Below are 19,106 nucleotides of genomic sequence, written 5' to 3' on the forward strand. Positions count from 1 at the left end.
TCTCTTTTTTATTTCAAATATGAATTATCTAGTATAGTTCCACAGGCTTACTGAAGGTTTTCTTCTTAGTTACTTTATTCTTGCCTGATAAATGATTTTCACTAACGTGGTTTCCAACTTAAAATGTATTCTCTTTTATCACTAGCGTTATTATTACAACAGTTCTGTACCTGTCAGATGCACTTCGTAAGAACTTCTTAAACGAAAACTTTGATTATAAGGTGAGTATCCATTTAGATGACTATCCTACTTGGGCTAAAAGGTTTCACATTGTCCCTCAGGAAATTACCTCAAGTATTTTTCTCTTAGTAGTAGAGAAAGTTATTCTGTCTGCCTCAAATTAATCTTGGGCCCTATTAGTTTATGAATAATGTTAGAAGAGTTTTTCATTACATTTTTGAATAAGTTAGGTCTATAAATATGTTTATCAACCTGGTGGAAATCATAGTGCTTAAGAGGAGAGAAAGTTCTTTATTGTTACTGTAAATTTTAATTCTTATTCTTTTTGATCCCTATGCATGCATGACAAAAAGAACTTCGAGCATAATGTTTTTAAGACATCTTTTAAAATAGAGTTTATGTGAAGAATGTATTTACAAAGTAAACCCTTTAGTTCCTTTACTTCTCCTTCTTCCCATTTTTTAGAATGAATTAGTGAAAAGAAATAAAAAATGAAAGATTAGTAAGATTCTTTAAGACAGATCTCTATGTAAGTCTGCAATGTAATGTGATATGCATGGGTCTCTAAGAATTCTCGATACACCATTTTTAAAATGGGAAATGATAAATAAAAATGGGCAGTGCCTATCCTGGTTTCCCTTCTTAGTGGTGTTTTATGTTTTTTACATCTTTGTTTCTTATTCTTTTAAAAATAACCTCTTTTATATTAAACATTTAATAAAATGTCCTTATCAGGTAACTAGGAAATACAAAAAGTACAATAGAAACCAGTGAAATTTTAATGGTTCCATAATATGTCTTTATACTTTACAATAAAGTATCAAAATTTCATAATCACAGTGCTACTTTGTAATATTCAAGTTGTTTCTACTGTTTTATTCTTATAAATTACTCTTTTTATGTGTATTCTTACAAAATAAAAGTTGGCATATATTCCTAGTTATTCCTTTGGATAAATATTTGTAAGTGAAAATATTGTTAAAGACCGTACCAATTATATTTGATTGCCTATATATACACCAACACTAGAAGAGACAATTTAGGGGGGCAATTTGATAAAGGGAACAATTTTTTTTTGCTTTAATTTACATTTCTTACTAGTTATGTTATTAGTCATTAGTTATTAGTTATTAACTAGTTATTAGTATTGAATAATTATTGACTAAAATTCGTATTTTGTAAAGAATATGTTCTTGATTTTTGTTCATTATTTTGCTTGGAGTGTTATATTCTTTTTTATTTGTGAGAGCTCTTTATGTATAAAAGATACTAACTCTTTATAATATTTCTCCTATTTATCTTTAATTTTACATGGTGTCAGTAGAAAAGTAGTTTCCTTCCATGATGTCCTCCATGTTTTTGGTTAGGTTTATTTTTGGAAATTTTATTCTGATCTCTTTCTGATGCTGTTTTTAGTATAAGAGAACGTAGAAGATTTGTCTTGGTAGGGAATTTTTATATACTCTCTGAATTTAAAGCAATTAGCATATCCAAAAGAGTGTGCGTATCTTTTTTTTCAGTTCTACATGAAAAGGGGTTCCAAAAATGAAATCACACAGGAGTAAAGTAATCCAACTTATACCTCAGCCTCCTTGGAGACACGCAGACGTGTTATAAGAGAAACAAAACATCTGCCATTTAGCATGTACCAGAGAGCTCATGAAGCTTGGGATACAACATTGAAGCAATACAATAATAGATAGTATTTATTTAGTTAGTTTACTTCTTTGTTATAGAAAATTTCACACATATATAAAAGTAAAGAGTATAGTATGATGAATCCCTCGTGTACCCATACCCAGCTTCAACTATTACCAACTCATGGCCAATCTTATTGCAACTATACCCCCCATTCACTTACCACTTTTGAACCAAATCCAAGGTATCATGTCACTTCACCTGTAAATATTTTTGTAACCCCATAGTATTTAAATATCTCATTCTCGTTTTAGATCTGGGATTCCTACTTTTACCTTGCAGTCATTTTTATAAACCAGTTGTGTCTGCAGTTAGAGATGTTTACACCTTCCAAAAAGAAAAAGGTGTTAGAAAAGTAAGTACCAGTGTATAATCGGGTAAGAATATGAGGCAAATAAAATGTGGTGCCTTTTAAAGAGTATTTTAGTTCAAGTGATTCATAAATCAGATCTCCATAACTAGAAATCATAGTGGAGAGGCATTGACCAAGAGGACAACAAGCAGTCCTTTCTGGAAATTTCACTATTTTGACCTTATTTAAACATTTTTGTCCTCAATCTTTCAGGATTCAAAATTACCATAGAAGCAAAAAATTATGAGACAAATCTGTTTTACTAAAGGAGTTATATGAGGATTTGAATTAGAGGCATCAAGACATGTACATTGTACAAAGTTCCAGTTATAAAATGAATAAGTCATGGGGATGGTGGGAACAGCATGGTGGGTACAGCATGGATACAGCATGGTGACTATAGTTAATAATACTGTATTGCATATTTGAAAGTAGCTAGGAGAGTGAATCTTGAAAGTTTTCATCAAAAGAAAAAAAATGTGTAACTAGTTATGGTGATGCATATTAACTGGACTTATTGTGGTGACCATTTTGCAATATATACAGATATTCAAATTGTTACATTATACACCTAAAACCAATATGATGTTATATCAGTTATACCTCAATGAAAAGTCACCTGCATTAAACATCTTCAATTAAAAACATATTGCCTTTTAATTCAGAATGATAGATTGTGTCCTAAAGAGACACAGATAACTTCTTTGTTCTGGAATCTTTTTAACAGGTTTGATTTTTGTTCTATTTCAGGTATGGTGACATGCGGGTAACGATGGGTTGTGAAATTTTCAGCATGTGGCAGAACCTAGGTGAGTGATGAAAAAAGAAGCACCTCGATTTTTAGCTTATCACTGTCCTTTTAAGTGAACAAACGAAGAAGGCCAATTTACCAATGACAGCATTTGAAACCAAATGTCTAAATCAATAGAGAAATCTATAGAGAGTAATTGACACTTCGGCATTGAATAAGGTTACAACTAATTCTGTAAATTGGTGTCTGTCTGAAAAATCACCTTTCTTTTGTGTGTTTCATTATTACTGAATGACAAATTTTATCATCTAACATTGTTCCAATAATACATGCTATTCTAGCAATGAGCTAACCTTTCAGAGTTTGGAATTGTAGCAGCACAAAATTTCTAGAACTCTGAATTGAGGCTCTGAATGACAATAAATTTAGAATAAACTTTATGAAACATTGACTTGAACATCTGTACTCTTAGAAACTTAAAAACCAATGACCTATATCATGAAGAGTATAGCCAAAGGATTTTAAAGCATCTGCAGTTGCTAAGAAACAATTAGATCCAATTGTGTTAATCTGCCACAGCAGATAGGGCATATTACCTAGCAAATTGGTTGCGTAGAAAACAACAATATTTAGAAGATAAACTGTTTTAAAATCTCATTGACATAGGGTTTCTTTATTGAAAGTCATAACGTATTTAATTTGGTATGTTAACTATGCAAGTTTATAGTATTCATTTGCTGTTGCTGCGTTGTAGTTCCTCCTTGTGATTTATTAAAGTGATGGACCTATTTGAATTGAATATATAATGACCTGAAAGTATTATATCTTTCCTCTTGGGCTCATCCAAGCACAACTTGGAGATGGCAGGATTTGTTTTCTGTAAGTGAAAATAGAACCATTATCATTTGACTTCAATTCATGTTACAGAGTGATTTTTGACCAGGATATCCCTCAAATGTACAATATATACAAGGCAATTTGAGGAAGCCTTGTTATATATAACTGAGCCCAGTGTTCAATGCTTGCTGATAATTTCAGGGGAAAAAAGTGAGTTAGCATCTTTGAAAGTAACCTCCAACTGTCTAAAACCAGCCAGAAGAAGCCTAGGAGGTATCTTTAGATTCAGCTCAAAAATAACATCAGGGCTTCCCTCGTGGCGCAGTGGTTGGGAGTCCGCCTGCCGATGGAGGGGACGCGGGTTCGTGTCCCGGTCCGGGAGGATCCCACATGCCGCGGAGCAGCTGGGCCCGTGAGCCATGGCCTCTGGGCCTGCGCGTCCGGAGCCTGTGCTTCTCAACGGGAGAGGTCACAGCGGTGAGAGGCCCGCGTACCACAAAAAAAAAAAAAAAATCAGTTTGTCTTATTTGAAGAACACTCCTCTCAGTCTTCATGTTTCATTGATTCTTTGTGTGTTTGTTTTTCAAAAACAGATCAAGACCCTTGGAATGTCCCTATTGCATTTGGCATTAATTTAGCAAAGTGTTTTCCAAAGAATGCTGCATAGAAATGCTGTTGCGGTTTAGGCTCTTGTTGGAGCTCAAATGATAAGACCAGGACAGGCTTCCCTGGTGGTGCAGTGGTTGAGAGTCCGCCTGCCGATGCAGGAGACGCGGGTTCGTGCCCTGGTCAGGGAGGATCCCACACGCCGCGGAGCGGCTGGGCCCGTGAGCCATGGCCGCTGAGCCTGCGCGTCCGGAGCCTGTGCTCCGCAACGGGAGAGGCCGCAACAGTGAAAGGCCCGCGTACCGCAAAAAAAAACAAAAAACAGAATGATAAGACCAGGACAGATTCGTTTAAGTTGACATAATGTTAGAAAACATGGCAGGTTAACCTCTTCTAGATAAATCTCAGCATTGCCCTGTATGGTTATTTCCACATAAATCTTTCTTCAAGCCGTCATACCTGTTCCCTTAGGCCCATGACCCATGGCTTGCTGAATAAAGCTGGCACCTTTTGTCTCACTAAAGAAGTCATTGTGTACTTCATGAACTCTTCTCCTCTATTTTGTCTTTAACAAAAATATTTCTACCCCTCTGGGTTTTATGTTATGTCTTAGTTTTCATCAGAAATCTATAGAATGTGAAAAATCTCTGGAGCATACTGGTCCCCGTAACACGTTATGAGGTCAGTGCTCTTAGAACAGTGATACTCAGTAGACAGCATCACCTGGAAGCTTGTAAGAAATGCAAACTCTCTAACTCCTCCCCAGACCCACTGGAATAGAATCTCTGAGAATCTCTGAGACGGGCAGAGCAGTCTGAGTTTTTACAAGTTCTCCAGGTGATTCTTATGCACTTGGCTAAAGATTAAAAGATTAAAAGGCACTGCTTTAGACAACGCTCTCCCCTTCCTTTGTTTTTCCAGCCCTAAAGGCTAGCTCTAGCACTGTGTTAGAAAAGACTTATTATACTCAAGTGCAGATTCCCAGCATGACATAGTTCAAGGATAGGGTGAGTGTACATCTTCACTTCATTCCTTTCTGCATTATTTCCCTAGAGTTGCGGTCTGCGACTTCCAAAACATCAGGTGAATTTTAAAGGTCATTGCTACTATACAACAACTGGAATTGGAGAATGTTTAGAAATGTTAAAACCTCTTTTCCAACATATATTTTTATAAATATGATATGATAATAAAAATTAAGTATTCAGGGTATTTTGACACCTTTGTAGAGCTTAAGTCAGCTTGTTACGTAAGAATATCAAAATACATTAGTTATAATTTGGTTTACCTATAAATATGTCATATTGAGTATTTTGAATGCTAAAGGAAAATTTATTCAGATAATTATAGATTTTCATTTTTAATGGAACAGGCCGACAGATTCAATTTAACATAATCCATAAAGCACTGGGCATGTGCAAGTTATTATTTTTTTTTTTTTTTTCGGTATTTGGGCCTCTCACTGTTGCGGCCTCTCCCGCTGCGGAGCACAGGCTCCCGACCCGCAGGCTCAAGGGCGATGGCTCACGGGTCCAGCCGCTGCACGGCACGCGGGATCCTCCCAGACCGGGGCACGAACCCGCGTCCCCTGCATCGGCAGGCGGACCCCCAACCACTGCGCCACCAGGGAAGCCCTATGTGCAAGTTATTTTGAGGGATAAAAGAAAAAATGGTCCATGCCTATTAAAAGCTTAGTTTTTAAATCTGATATTTTAAACTTTTTGTCCAGTTTGTGTGGAGCAGTAAAAAGCTTGATAAAGACATATTCACCATGTTTTCGTAAAGCAAGTAAACTGTTATGATTTCATAATTTAAAATCCCCAATAGTTTTTAGTAGATACAAAAAGCACTAAGTTTTGGAAAATAAATTGAGTAGAGGAAATTCCCAGAGTCACTAAATACACAATTAGTTGAAACTTTCCAGTTGGTCTCATTTAGAAACACAAATTTTACTGGACAATATATGAAAATCAGATTTTGGTCATTGGTGTTTACCTCAGAAGTGTGGAAACGCTTCCATATGCTAGAAATAAGTTAGTTTTTGCGTTCTGCCGAGGACAAGGAAAAAAGGGGCATATATAATTTAGGGACTAGTCTACTTTTAAACATAAAGCTTTTTTTTTTGATACAACATGTATATCAAGAGTTCATATATCATCGATACATAATATAAATATTGCACTATACATACAAGTTTGTATACAGAAATTTATAGACAAAACATAAAGCTTTAGGATTTTCAAATCTGATCATTATAGCTCCTAGATTTACCTGTGAGCAGTGGTTCATATGGTAATTCTGTTTTTAAGTTTTGAGGAATCACCATAATGTTTTCCATAACAACTGTACCATTTTCCATTCCTACTAACAGGGCACAGGGTTCCAGTTTCTCCACGTCCTTGCCAGCACTTATGTCCTGTTTTTTTTGTTTGTTCTCGTCTTGTTTTTTGTTTTTTTTTTACAGTAGCCTCCCTAATGGCTGTGAGGTGGTATCTCATTGTGGTTTTGATAAAACAATTTATTTTTGAAGAGTAAAACAAATAATGATAAGTGAACACCTTTTCTTAGGTGTGTTATTCCTCAGTATTTTCAATTTATTAGTTGAAGGACTAAAAAATATTCTGTTGCAGTGGGAGGGGAGTAGAGGATAAAATACCTAGGAATAAATTTAACCAGAGGTGAAAGACGTGTACACTGAAAACAGTAAGACATTGTTGAAAGAAATTGAAGGTGGCATAAAGAAATGGAAAATTATCCCATGCTCATGGAAGAATTAACATTGTTAAGATGTCCATATTACTTAAAGCAATCTACAAATTCAATGCAATCTCTCTCAAAATCCCAATGACATTTTTCACAGAAATAGAACAAACAATCCTAAAATTTGTATAGAACCACAAAAGACCCTGAATAGCCAAAATAATCCTAAGAAAAAGAACAAAGCTGGAGGTAGCACACTCCCTGATTTCAAATTAAACTAGAAAGCTGTAGTAGTCAGAACAGCAAGGTATTGGCATAAAAACAGAAACACAGATCAATGGAACAGGACCGAGAACCCAGACATAAACCCACACATGTATGGACAATTAATTTACTATGAGAGAGCAAAGAACATAAATGGAGAAACTACAGTCTCTAATAAATGGTGCTGGGTAAACTGGACAGCAAAAGAATGAAACTAGACCACCATCTTATACCATACACAAAAATTAACTAAAAATGGATTAAAGACTTGAATGTAAGACCTGAAACAATAGAATTCTGAGAAAAAAACATAGACAGTACACTCTTTGACATCAGTCTTAGCAATATCTTCCTGGATATGTCTACTTAGGCAAGGGAAACAAAAGCAAAAATAAACAAATGGGACTACATAAAACTAAAAAGTATCTGCACAGCAAAAGAAACAATCAACAGAACAAAAAGACAACCTACCAAATGGGAGAAGATATTTGCAAGTCATACATCCAATAATGGGTTAATATCCGAATATATAAATAATTCATACAACCCAACAACAACAACAAAAAACAATTAAAAAATGGGCAGAGGATCTGAATAGACATCTTTTTCAAGGAAGATATGTAGATGGCCGACAGGCACATGAAAAGATGTTCAGCATCACTAATTATTAGGGAAGTTCCTATCAAAACCACAATGAGCTATCACCTTACGCCCATTAGAATGGCTGTCATCAAAAAGACAAGAAATAGCAGTGCTGGACAGGATGCGAAGGAAAGGGAATGCTCTTATACTGTTGGTGGGAATGTAAATTGGTGCAGCCACTATGGAAAATAGTATGGAGATTGCTCAAAAAATTAAGATTAGATCTACCATATAACCTAGTAATGCTACTTCTGGGTATTTATCCAAAGAATACCAAAAAAAAAAAAAAAACACTAATTTGAGAAGATATATGCACCCCTATGTTCATTACAGCATTATTTACAATAGCCAAGATATGGAAACAACCTAAGTGTCCATCAACAGATGAATAGATCAAGAAGATACTGTGTGTACATACAATGGAATACTACTCAGTCATAAGAAATGTGAAATCTTGCCATTTGTGACAACCTTGAGGATATTATGCTAAGTGAAATAAGTCAGAACATATGATTTCATTAATGCAGAATATTAAAAGTAAATAAATGAACAAACAAAATGAAACAAAAACAAACACATAGATACAGAGAATGGATTAATGGTTACCAGAGGGGAAGAGAGGTGGGGGAGGGTGAAATGGGTAAAGGGAGTCAACTGTATGGTGATGGATGCAAACTAAACTTCTGGTGGTGAGCTTGCTGTAGCATATACAGAAGTCAAAATATAATGTTGTACGCCCAAAATTCATATAATGTTATAAACCACTGTTACCTCAATAAAAAACGAGAGGGGGGAAGGCATGAATTTTCTCCCCCAAATTTATATGTTTGTACCTATACTTGCAAGGATAGTCTACAAAGAAAGAGGTTATTCTTTACTGCTGTGTCCCACCTTTGCCATTCATCATGCTGCAAGGTTAAGTTTTTTCTTTCTATTTTTAGTTGAACTAACATTCTTACTAAATATAAAGTGGGCTTCTCTTCCACATTTGCAAACACAGTGTCTTGTAACTGCTGTAGAAAAATCAATACTTCCCTAACAGGCTGCTCTGTGTGAATAAATATACAACAGCCCAAGTAGCAGGTGCCCTAAATACTTCAAAACAAGACCATGTGGCTGACAATTAGAGATGGGAAAAGTATACTAAATCTGTGATTTAAAAAGAAATAATCTAAATGAAGTTTATTTTACCATTGCTATACATAGCTCAAGATTTTGCTTTGCGGATTGGATAAGAGTAAAATTTTCTATGGTGGAAGGCTTGTACGGGTTGCACAGATTCTTTGTTCCCAAACTGTTTTCAGTAAAGAAGGCTAGCCTCATACATTCCTGTACAATGATTTAAATGTGGGTATGGCTTCTCTACTGTCCTAGAAAATCAGGCTACAAAATAGAGCATATGAATTTTGTTTGCATTATGATTGAAACAAGCCAACTGTAAATGACATGTTTTAAGACAATCAGGAAAATTTTAATATAGGCTGGTTTTAGATTAATTTGAGGAATTACTGTTTGCCTTTTTTGAAGGAGTGATAAAGGCACTATGATTCTATATTTATAAAATGACCTACCTGTTAAAGATGCTTACTGATGTTTGTACAAGTAGAATGTTATGATGTCTCTGACTTGGTTTAAAATTTCTCAGGGAAAAAAATAGTTGGGTTGATAGGTGAAACAAGATTAGCAAAAAAATTTTGATAATTATTGAAGCTAGATGATGGTTATGTGGGGATTTATTTTACTAATCTTTGTAATTTTGTGTACATTTGAGATTTTTCATAGTAAAAAATTTTTAGAAGAAGAAAATCACATTGTAAAGTGTCTATAAATGGAAAACAGTTTTTAAAAGGAGATTCAACAATACTCAGTGAAATAGTGGTAAATAAAATAAGTGCATGCTAATGATGTTCTTTGTTAGAGAGGTCAAGGGATGCCAGACTCAGTAAAGATTAAAAACAAAGATCCAGGGCTTCCCTAGTGGCGCAGTGGTTGAGAGTCCGCCTGCCAATGCAGGGGACACGGGTTCGTGCCCCGGCCCAGGAAGATCCCACATGCCACGGAGCGGCTAGGCCCGTGAGCCATGGCTGCTGAGCCTGCGCGTCCGGAGCCTGTGCTCCGCAACGGGAGAGGCCACAACAGTGAGAGGCCCGCGTACCGCAAAAAAAAAAAAAAAAAAAAAAAAAAATAGAAACTCTGAGATTTAACATGGATGAGTAGGATAATGGACTGAACTCAACACTCATATGCTAGACAAAATCATCTACGTCCAGCCCACCCTCCACCTTCCTTTCCTCTGAATTATCGATACCATCCATACCTTGGAGCACTTGCTAAACACCATTTTGAGCTCACTATTATCACATTGTAGTCTTTTCAGAAAATTGTTTATTTTTTGTTTGCACCAACATTTAAATGTTTATTTAGGCTGTATGTTTATTATATAAAAAAACAAGAAAATTATATAGTACAGATAGGAACCACCTTTTTTCATATATAAAAATCACCAGTAATATCACCCAGAGGTAACCACTGTGGTTAGTATTAGGCAATATAATCTTCTAGACTCTTATATATATTTTCATTTTAAATGAAAGATGTACCTGTGCATACTATATAGTACCTTGCTTTTTCAGTTAATTATATTGAAAAACTTGTGTTATTCTTCAACCTCATTTTTAATGATTGCATAAGAATTTTAATGTGTGAATGTACAATAGTATACATAACCAATTCCCAATGATTTATGTAATGTTTAATTGTATCTTATGGCTTTTTTTAAACTGTGAAAAGGGTAAATCCCTAGTTTTTTAATTAAAAATAATGAAGAAATATTAACATATGGAAATGTACTGTTTATATATCTGTTTAGGGGAATATTTTCTTGCTTGGGGAGACAACTGTAATTGAATGTATTCTTGTGACGACAGTTTTAAACAAACTGTATAATACTAATTTTCTGAAATCTTATTCAAACTAAATATACTGAAACATAAATATTGTATTCAATTTAGGAGAACACAAGCTTCATTTCATCCCTGCCCTGATTGGCCCCTTCCTGGAAGTGACCTTGATACCCCAGCCAGATCTCCGGAATGTCATGATTCCTATTTTTCACGATATGATGGACTGGGAGCAGAGGCGAAGTGGCAATTTTAAACAGGTAGGCGGATGTGCTCCTCGGAGCAGCTGGAAGAGTTTCAGTTCTCTTTGAGCATCTCTGAGCCACTGCATTCAACTCTGAGTTGCGGAATGAGCACCGAACCAGATTTCAGCCTGGGCTGCCTACTCCCAATCTGCGTAGCCTCGGACACCTCTCTGGTAGTGTGTTTCACTGGGTCTCCGAGAAGCCCTAAAAAAAATTTCATTCCCTTTCAGCTAAAAAATCCTGTGATTTCCTAGGTCTGTGTTTAAGAACTGGCAGAGACTTTATTTGCTCCCAGCTGGACACAACACGGAGGAATCAGAAGGTTAATGATTCTTAAAATCGTTGACCTCTCAGTTGTCTGCCCATTGTATTTGGTGAATGGCTTAGCTTTGAACATTTGATGCACAGTATGTTTTATTGCTCTTTGCTTGAAGCATTGAGAATTAATTTAAAGGGAAAAGCAGTAGAAATTGTTGTAAAGGAAATTGAGGAGGTGAGCTTAACATTTCTCTTTGACATAGAATCTAATAGCTCTGCTCCAGTTTTGGAAAGACAGACGTTCTTATTCCAAAACCAGTTCTCATAGCAGAAATCAACTGCTTTTGCCATGCCAAGTCACTCCTATTGGAGACAGCAGACCTACTATCTCTTCACACAGTCATTGCACTCACCTATGTGCACTCTCCTGTGTGAAGGATCTTTCTTGCTTCTCCAGATGCAGGCCTTCTCAAGTCTTAGACATGATTGTCAACTGTACAAGCAAGCTGAATGCGTACATAGGACCCTCCTGTTGCCAAAAGCATGGCATTTCATCTGTATCAATCTCTACATTTATTTTCAAGAAAGCTAGTACCTGAATGAAAGGCTATTGAAAAATTGTATTGGGGAAGACCCACTTTTCTTCCCTTTTCTCTTTATCCCCTTATTGAAATTTGATTCAAAGGGAATAATTGTGTTTAGTCCCTTGCCAAAGTCAAATATCCCTCCCTACCCCTAGTTGTTTAACTCTCTCTGGCCAGGCAGAGAGTCTTCATTTTCTGTCTCCTCTGTTGCCTCCAACAGATGAGGGATATTTATTTCTGCCTTCCTGATACTGAAGTCCTAAAGGATTTATGTTCTTGAAAATATAAATGTTTTGACTACAGTTTTCAGGAAATATGTCCTTTCTCTCTCATGCTGCCTATTGCTGACTTAGAATATGTCTATGGATCTACCATCTGTACATGGTTAGGACAAATTCTCAACTCTAGCAAAGATTTAGCGCGACCTCGAGCTGTTTTGAGAAAGAAAATAGATACAAAACACATCAAAGATTTAAATGAATGTTTGTGGATATGGTAGTTTGCTGATGTTCTTATATATATCATGATTAAAAAAAAAAAAATGAGACTTGCCAGTTTTTACAGCTCCTAAATAAAGAATTCAAACATTTAAGCTGGGCTGCAGGCATTTGTGTTTGAATCAACAAATAGAAGTCTTTGGCGACAGCACATGCTACCCTACCGGGAGTTTGAAGTACGTGCCTGCATCTGAATTGGCCCCCTAGAATTCCAAGGGGGTGTCTCCTGTTAACCACAGCTGATAATGTCGCTTTCACAAAATTTACTATGGCTTTTTCCTGTGCAGAAATAAATATGCCTAGAAAATCCTACTTGTGAAAGGGAGGAAAGAGAGTAACATTTGGGTCTGTTTCAGGTGGAAGCCAAGCTCATTGACAAACTGGACAGCCTGATGTCAGAAGGCAAAGGTGATGAAACATACCGTGAGCTCTTCAACAGTATGTGAGTAACATGTTTATCTCAAGTGGATTCTGTTCCGGGGATTTGGTGTCAGTGCTAAGCAGCTGAGAGCTACAAAGACAGCTTGGGTCTCACAGGAGTGCTTTGTCTTTGTGGAGTGTGAAATAAAGGATAATTGCTTAACTGGCGAATGGATCTTGTTATGTTGATGATTAGACATATCTCCTTGTATTAATCTCTGATTAGGGCAGGTTGCAAGTGTTATATAACAAATTCCACTCTTTTCATGCCTAGTAATTTTTAAACTGGGGCTGCAAGATAATGATTTTAAATAGGGTCAAGAGTGAGAGAGGAAAAGACACAATAGTGGTGTGATTGTTGTATTTGTGCACAGTGCTTTCCGAAACGAGATATCCTTGGTTGATTTGCTGTTGGGAAAATTAACCTAGTTTGCATCTGTTCTTCAACAATTGATTTAATTCATCGATACTTATTGCTCATTGAGCATTATTAATTTCTTCCTAAATGTTTCTTATTAGAATATCACAGAAGCAAGTCGTTTTTAGTAAATTCTGTGATTAGGATTTGTATGGAGGATAGAGAAATAATATTGTAAGGAGACTTTGAGGTTATCTTGCTAAGGAAAGAATGTGATCACTGTCATAAGATGAAGTGCTTATACCAAGTATTCATCCACTGTGTGAAACGGCCAGAGAGGATACATAAGAAGGTTCTAGTGCTTTAGGATTTTAATTCTAGCACTTGTTTCCTCTACAGCTTTCTATGGATCTTAGTCATTTTCAAACCTTTTATACCTACGAAGTGTTTCTTTTTGAAGGAAGAACCAGTTCTTTGTGCTTGGGAAATGTTTGCAAAAACAATTTAGCAATAAGTGCAAAAACAATTTAGCAATACATTTTTCTATCACAAAATACGCTTTTACTTATATTTACACCCAAGTATCACCTAAAACTAAATATTAATGCTTTAGGACTGATAGCCAAATACAAAATTCTGTAATTCGTTTTATGATCATAAATTTAGGGCAGTGGATACATTAATATATAGGTTTGAAAAGTATTACTAGCGACTGATAGATTTCAACTTGCCTGATTCAAAATCATTCTGGAAGCTTTTAAGAAAATTATATTGAAAGGAAAAGCCAAGAAGGGGTACACAGATTTCTTGTGGTAGTGGTGGATGATAAAATACATTCTTTGTACTGAGTCCTGAACAACGCCATTTTCCTCTGATACTGTAATTAAACTGGAACTTTTAATAATTATTCACCAAGCCCTCGTTCATTCTAGTGTACAAAGCATCTGTCTTTCGTGACAGCTGGAGTTTAGCAAGAATTCTGATTAAAACCTCATCCAATAAAATAAATTGCTTTTGAAAACCACTCTCAGTTCAGTTACTAGTCCTTGGTTTGAACAAAGAACTAAAATGAGAAAGCACTCAGTAAAATGAATCTCTTGAGATTTGTGATTAATTATTTATGATAAATTCACAAGATTAATAAACACTCACATAGCTCCATAGTGCCTCTTATCAACTTTAATAAAGGCCTGATAGCATGCAGTTTGGATTGCTTGTGTGTAAATATGGCTTTGAAATAGAAGATGTACCTTGACGTTAAAATCAAACCAATAATTACAATATTAAGCCTCTATAATTAGGACTATTTTAAGGTGCCTGATTCATTCCATGGAGATTTTTATTCTTTTGTTGATTTTTAACATATTACTAGAAATATTGCTAGAAATATTTTTCTTTCATTACTACCTGGGCTCAGAAAAGAAAGTGAAAATCCAACTATATTTCAGGAAACAATAAAATGCTTTTCTGGCAATAGAAATCACAATGAATTAGTATAATCACAGTGAGTCACTGCACACATTATGAATTAGGAACACATGCCACTATGGTACAGATTCTCATTTGTTCTCTGTATTTCATGTCTAAAACTTCTTAAAATTTGTTCAGAAGCTGAAAGGAGCTCACTGCTTCCTGAAAATGTAGTATGTACTTGCCAAAGTAGCCTCCTTAGAATGAGACTGTAAATTTATATAGTAACTTCCTTCCTAAGAACTCATCTTTCGCTGACCCTCACGTTATCTGCATTTACCCACGCTACATCTTTTTGAAATAAATAGGGGTCAGGATTGATTGTTTTTGGTAATGCTGAAATTGTGGATCATTGCCGTCCATGTGATATTCAGAATAAGGTATCAGAATGAAATTCTGCTTCCCTGGATCCACTTCATTCACTCATTCACCTTCATTTATTGAGCATCTCCCTGTGCTAGGCGCTCTTCTAAGGCTGAAGATGCAGCAGTGACTGTGCTGTAGGAGCACACAGTGGGGTACCAGTAGCCTTGGGGGTTCTAAAGGGGCTTTCCGGAAGAGGTAACCTCCACCTCAGTCCTTTACTGTGCTCTATCGTGTGTTGCTCTAAATAATTCAGTAAGACTCCAAATCATTTCATAGATCTTTGCTTAAATGTGATCACACATTTAATTATAGTTTGCAGACAGAGGATTAGCTGTGTAGCACATACTTAGGTATCTAACTCTTCTCTTTGGATTAAGAAGAGTGTGCACCGACACAGGTGTTTCATATAAGTGTTGGCCTCCACACAATCCTGTTAGGCTACAGAGAGAGGTAGACTGAGGGTCAAATTCTACACCCTTCATATTCCTTCACAGAGTAAAAGCCTGTTGGGCAGGGTGTCATCCTGCAGGACCGTGGCTTATCCTGCTGTTCAATGTTATGGAGTCCCATTGCCTATCAATTAGCAATAAGAAATCACCTTGGAGTGGGGGGGAGATAAATTAGGAGTTTATCCTAATTTATCCTAATAGACATACTTCTGTATATGAAATAGAAACAAGGACCTACTATATAGCACAGGGAACTATATTCAATGTCTTGTAATAACCTATAATGAAAAATAATCTGAGAATGAATATATATACATATATATGTATATATATATATATATATATATATATAACTGAATCACTTTGCTGTACACCTGAGACTAATACAACATTGTAAATCAGCTATACTTCAGTTTTTAAAAATGGTTTAAAAACATTAGAAAAGAACGATGCATAGTTAATGCTCTTTTGACATGTATGTAAAGTCTAGTGCATTAGTTCATGTAGCAACCATTCATCATTTTAGTGCCTCAGAAAAAGAAAAGAAGAAATCACCTTTCACTGTGATTAGATGAGTTCCCTGTGTGCTCACCATGGGCACATCAGCCTGATTATAGACCAAATAGAAATATACCAAATTATAGATCAGTGTCACCCAAGTTATCTAGAGAGACTCTTCTCTTCTTGTCCGATAGCTTCTCCTTATCAATGTGTATCAGGTAAACTGGGAGGGCAAGCTTCCCCACAGAAAGAACTAGCCTGGCCGAGAAAGCAGATGAACTGGGTTCTAGGCTTGGTCCTGATATTTGGGTCTTGCGTTAGTCAAGGGAACAGGCTGTGCAGAGCTGTGCCTCTTTTTACAAGAGGATTCTGTAGCTCAGATTTCTTCCTGCAGCCAGAGACTGTGCAAATTAATGAAACTCATGCCTATAAAAGAAGTCTCTATATATTTTTAGAATTATTACCTAACTTGAGCTCTTTGTCTTTCAGCCTCTAAAGTATATGAGGTGTGGGCTGTCACTTGGGAAGATTTCTCCATCATCCTGCATTGCTTTGGCAGGCAGATTTTCATTTGAGTACTTGGTTCAATACCAGTTTGGCATTTAAGCTTGAAACAGGTGCTTCTCAGAGGCTTTTTAAAAGAAAACACGTTTAGAACAAACTAGGGGACCTTTCCCTGGGGGATTAGTCAGGGCGAGTTCCATCCCTTCATGTGCTATTTCTTCCCATCTTCCCCTCCTTAATCTAGGAAACAGTTCAGAATAAACCAGAAAAACAAATGATCAGGGATGCATAGACACCGGATGAGGAGATAAGACAGAGGGCTGGGCACTGGAATGGTAATAGCAAGAAGCAGTGGGGAGTGGGAAGGAAGATTGAGAGAGAACGTAGCCACAGAGCAAAAAAAAACAGCTTTGACAAAATAGCTTTTTTTCTACGAAGCACAGTATAGGATAGGCTGAGATGGTACTTGTACGAAATGGTTTCTCTCTCTGTTATTCCTGAAACCAAGATGAAAGGGGAACAACATTTTAGAAATAATGATCATTAAACTTAGGAGGGCAAAGTATCCTCATATTGTCATGCCTATGTTCTTACTTTTTTCTTTTGGGGAAAGTTCAGTCATAAAGGTTTTTGCCAAGTATATGGTTAATTTGCCGAGAGGTGGGAGTCAAAGTAAAACAGAGCCTAATTATTATGATTGTTATTGTTTTGTGTTTACATAGCAGTGCCTCTGCTCCAAGGTGCTTAAGATTAGGGAAAAGGTAGGAGGAGAGATGTGGTTCGGTACTTGTCATCAATCTGCTGTAACAACCGCATAGAAAATCCTCTGTGATTAATGACAAAATGAATGAAACTGTTGAGTGAGTGCACAGATAGTACAATATGTATTGAGTGGGCAAATGTTAAGTGAAAGGAAAAAACGCAAAACGTCATACCGTCTGTACAAGGATTTTCCTGTAGCAGTTGCATTGCAGTAAAATTGCTTGGATGAAGATGCATTCCACTGAGAGGTAGGAAAACATTTTTATGTGAATAAAGCAAGATCTTACTTAAAAGTAAACTTAGAGGCACTCCTGTTTTCGCTTTTCGCAGTGTGGTTTGGTGTGGTGAGGTGCAAGCCTCTGTTAGTGGAAGAGAGAAGCTAGGAAACAATGTCTTTGAGCTGTGAGGTGCTTGCATATTTTGAAAATATGATTTATATGCATGTGTTCGTATTTGATGACTTGGATAATGAAAATCAATTTGCTTTGTCAATGCTTCCTGGATTAGAATTCCACTATTTGGTCCCTATCCTAGGTAAGACATTGTTTGCAAATTGTGCTACTTGTGAGATGTTGCAGTGGTTGCTAAGGCATTTAAGGTATTGATGAAAGTAAAATGGTTGTCATGGTGACTGATAAAAATAAATGTTGAAAATGCCCTGGGTTCTTTCTTTTCCAGTCTACTAAAGAAAATTGAGCGGGAAACATGGAGGGAGAGTGGTGTTTCATTAATCGCCACTGTAACTCGTCTAATGGAGAGGTTGTTAGATTACAGGTAAGCCGAGCCCACCCCCCGCCCTCCCGGTTTTCCAGATATGCCGCGCTCCCCTTAGAAAGTCTGAGAGTTAGAATACAGTCGACATTGCCCTTGGGTTAATCACTCAAAGAATTGATAATCAGACCGTGGAACCTTGAGCAGTAAAATAACAGACCTCTAACTAGCTGGTTCCGAGTTTTTTCTTTGCTTTTCCTTTTTTATGTTTTGTTGTACGGGTTTTGACAGTTCTTTTAAAGTCTCAGTGAATTGAGACAGTCCTGTTATTAAAGAAATCTTTTTTCTTGATGTTTAGACTCACCCATTAGAACCAGTAGATCCATTCGTCTTAGGGTGACGACAGTGAAACCAACAATTGTACAACCATGCTGCTTTCTTAGAAAAGGAGAGGGGGGATGAAACTCACACCGTTAGCTTTCAGAGTCATTTTTTGATTTGGAAATGATCTAAACTGTTGAAGCAGTTCATCCCACTTAAACGCATGGTGTTTTAAGAATAAACGCTTCATTCTCACTGCTGATGGCCAGGCTTAGCAGATCCTTCTCACCCCAAGTAAGAGGTGTGTAATAACACACCTTCACTCCTCCCCTTCCTGGAGCCCCCGTCTATTGAGAGGGAGCACAGTCCACCTGGCAGTGAAATTCTCAGCGACACTGGTGCTCAGCAGGGTCTGACCGCCCCCCTCCCAAGCTCACGCTTCCTGGGGCACTGCCTCTATTCTGCTGAGCCTCATCTGAACAGCAACTTGCAAATGCCTCTAGTCTCTGACAGATCCTTTTTTATTTTTTCTTCCTAAAAGAACAAACTGTGTTCACCCCTAGGAAGGAAGTTCTGTGTTCTGACTCTTGCTTTTTGTTTTTAGGGACTGCATGAAAATGGGCGAGGTAGATGGCAAAAAGATTGGCTGCACCGTGAGCCTCCTGGTTCGTAAACAATTTCCCTTTTCCTCCTTATATCCTAACGTTTGCTTTTTCACAGAAATACTATG

General features: G+C 36.7%; 1 protein-coding gene across 3 annotated transcripts in view; it reads left to right on the plus strand.

The window, feature by feature from the left end:
• DOCK4 (dedicator of cytokinesis 4) overlaps window positions 1-19,106 on the plus strand; it is a 491,577-nt gene that overhangs the window by 418,738 nt on the left and 53,733 nt on the right. For 2 of the 3 annotated variants that reach the window (XM_033428263.2, XM_033428264.2), the window contains exons 28-35: window positions 146-221; window positions 2,133-2,233; window positions 2,981-3,039; window positions 11,042-11,190; window positions 12,871-12,956; window positions 17,852-17,878; window positions 18,023-18,118; window positions 18,981-19,041. In XM_033428263.2, coding sequence (XP_033284154.1) covers window positions 146-221; window positions 2,133-2,233; window positions 2,981-3,039; window positions 11,042-11,190; window positions 12,871-12,956; window positions 17,852-17,878; window positions 18,023-18,118; window positions 18,981-19,041 — 655 coding nt within the window. The remainder of the gene's footprint in view (window positions 1-145; window positions 222-2,132; window positions 2,234-2,980; window positions 3,040-11,041; window positions 11,191-12,870; window positions 12,957-17,851; window positions 17,879-18,022; window positions 18,119-18,980; window positions 19,042-19,106) is intronic. The other variant, XM_004269886.3, reaches the window with a different exon arrangement.

The sequence above is a fragment of the Orcinus orca genome, chromosome 9 (genome assembly GCF_937001465.1).
Source record: "Orcinus orca chromosome 9, mOrcOrc1.1, whole genome shotgun sequence".
Taxonomy (NCBI): Eukaryota; Metazoa; Chordata; class Mammalia; order Artiodactyla; family Delphinidae; genus Orcinus; species Orcinus orca.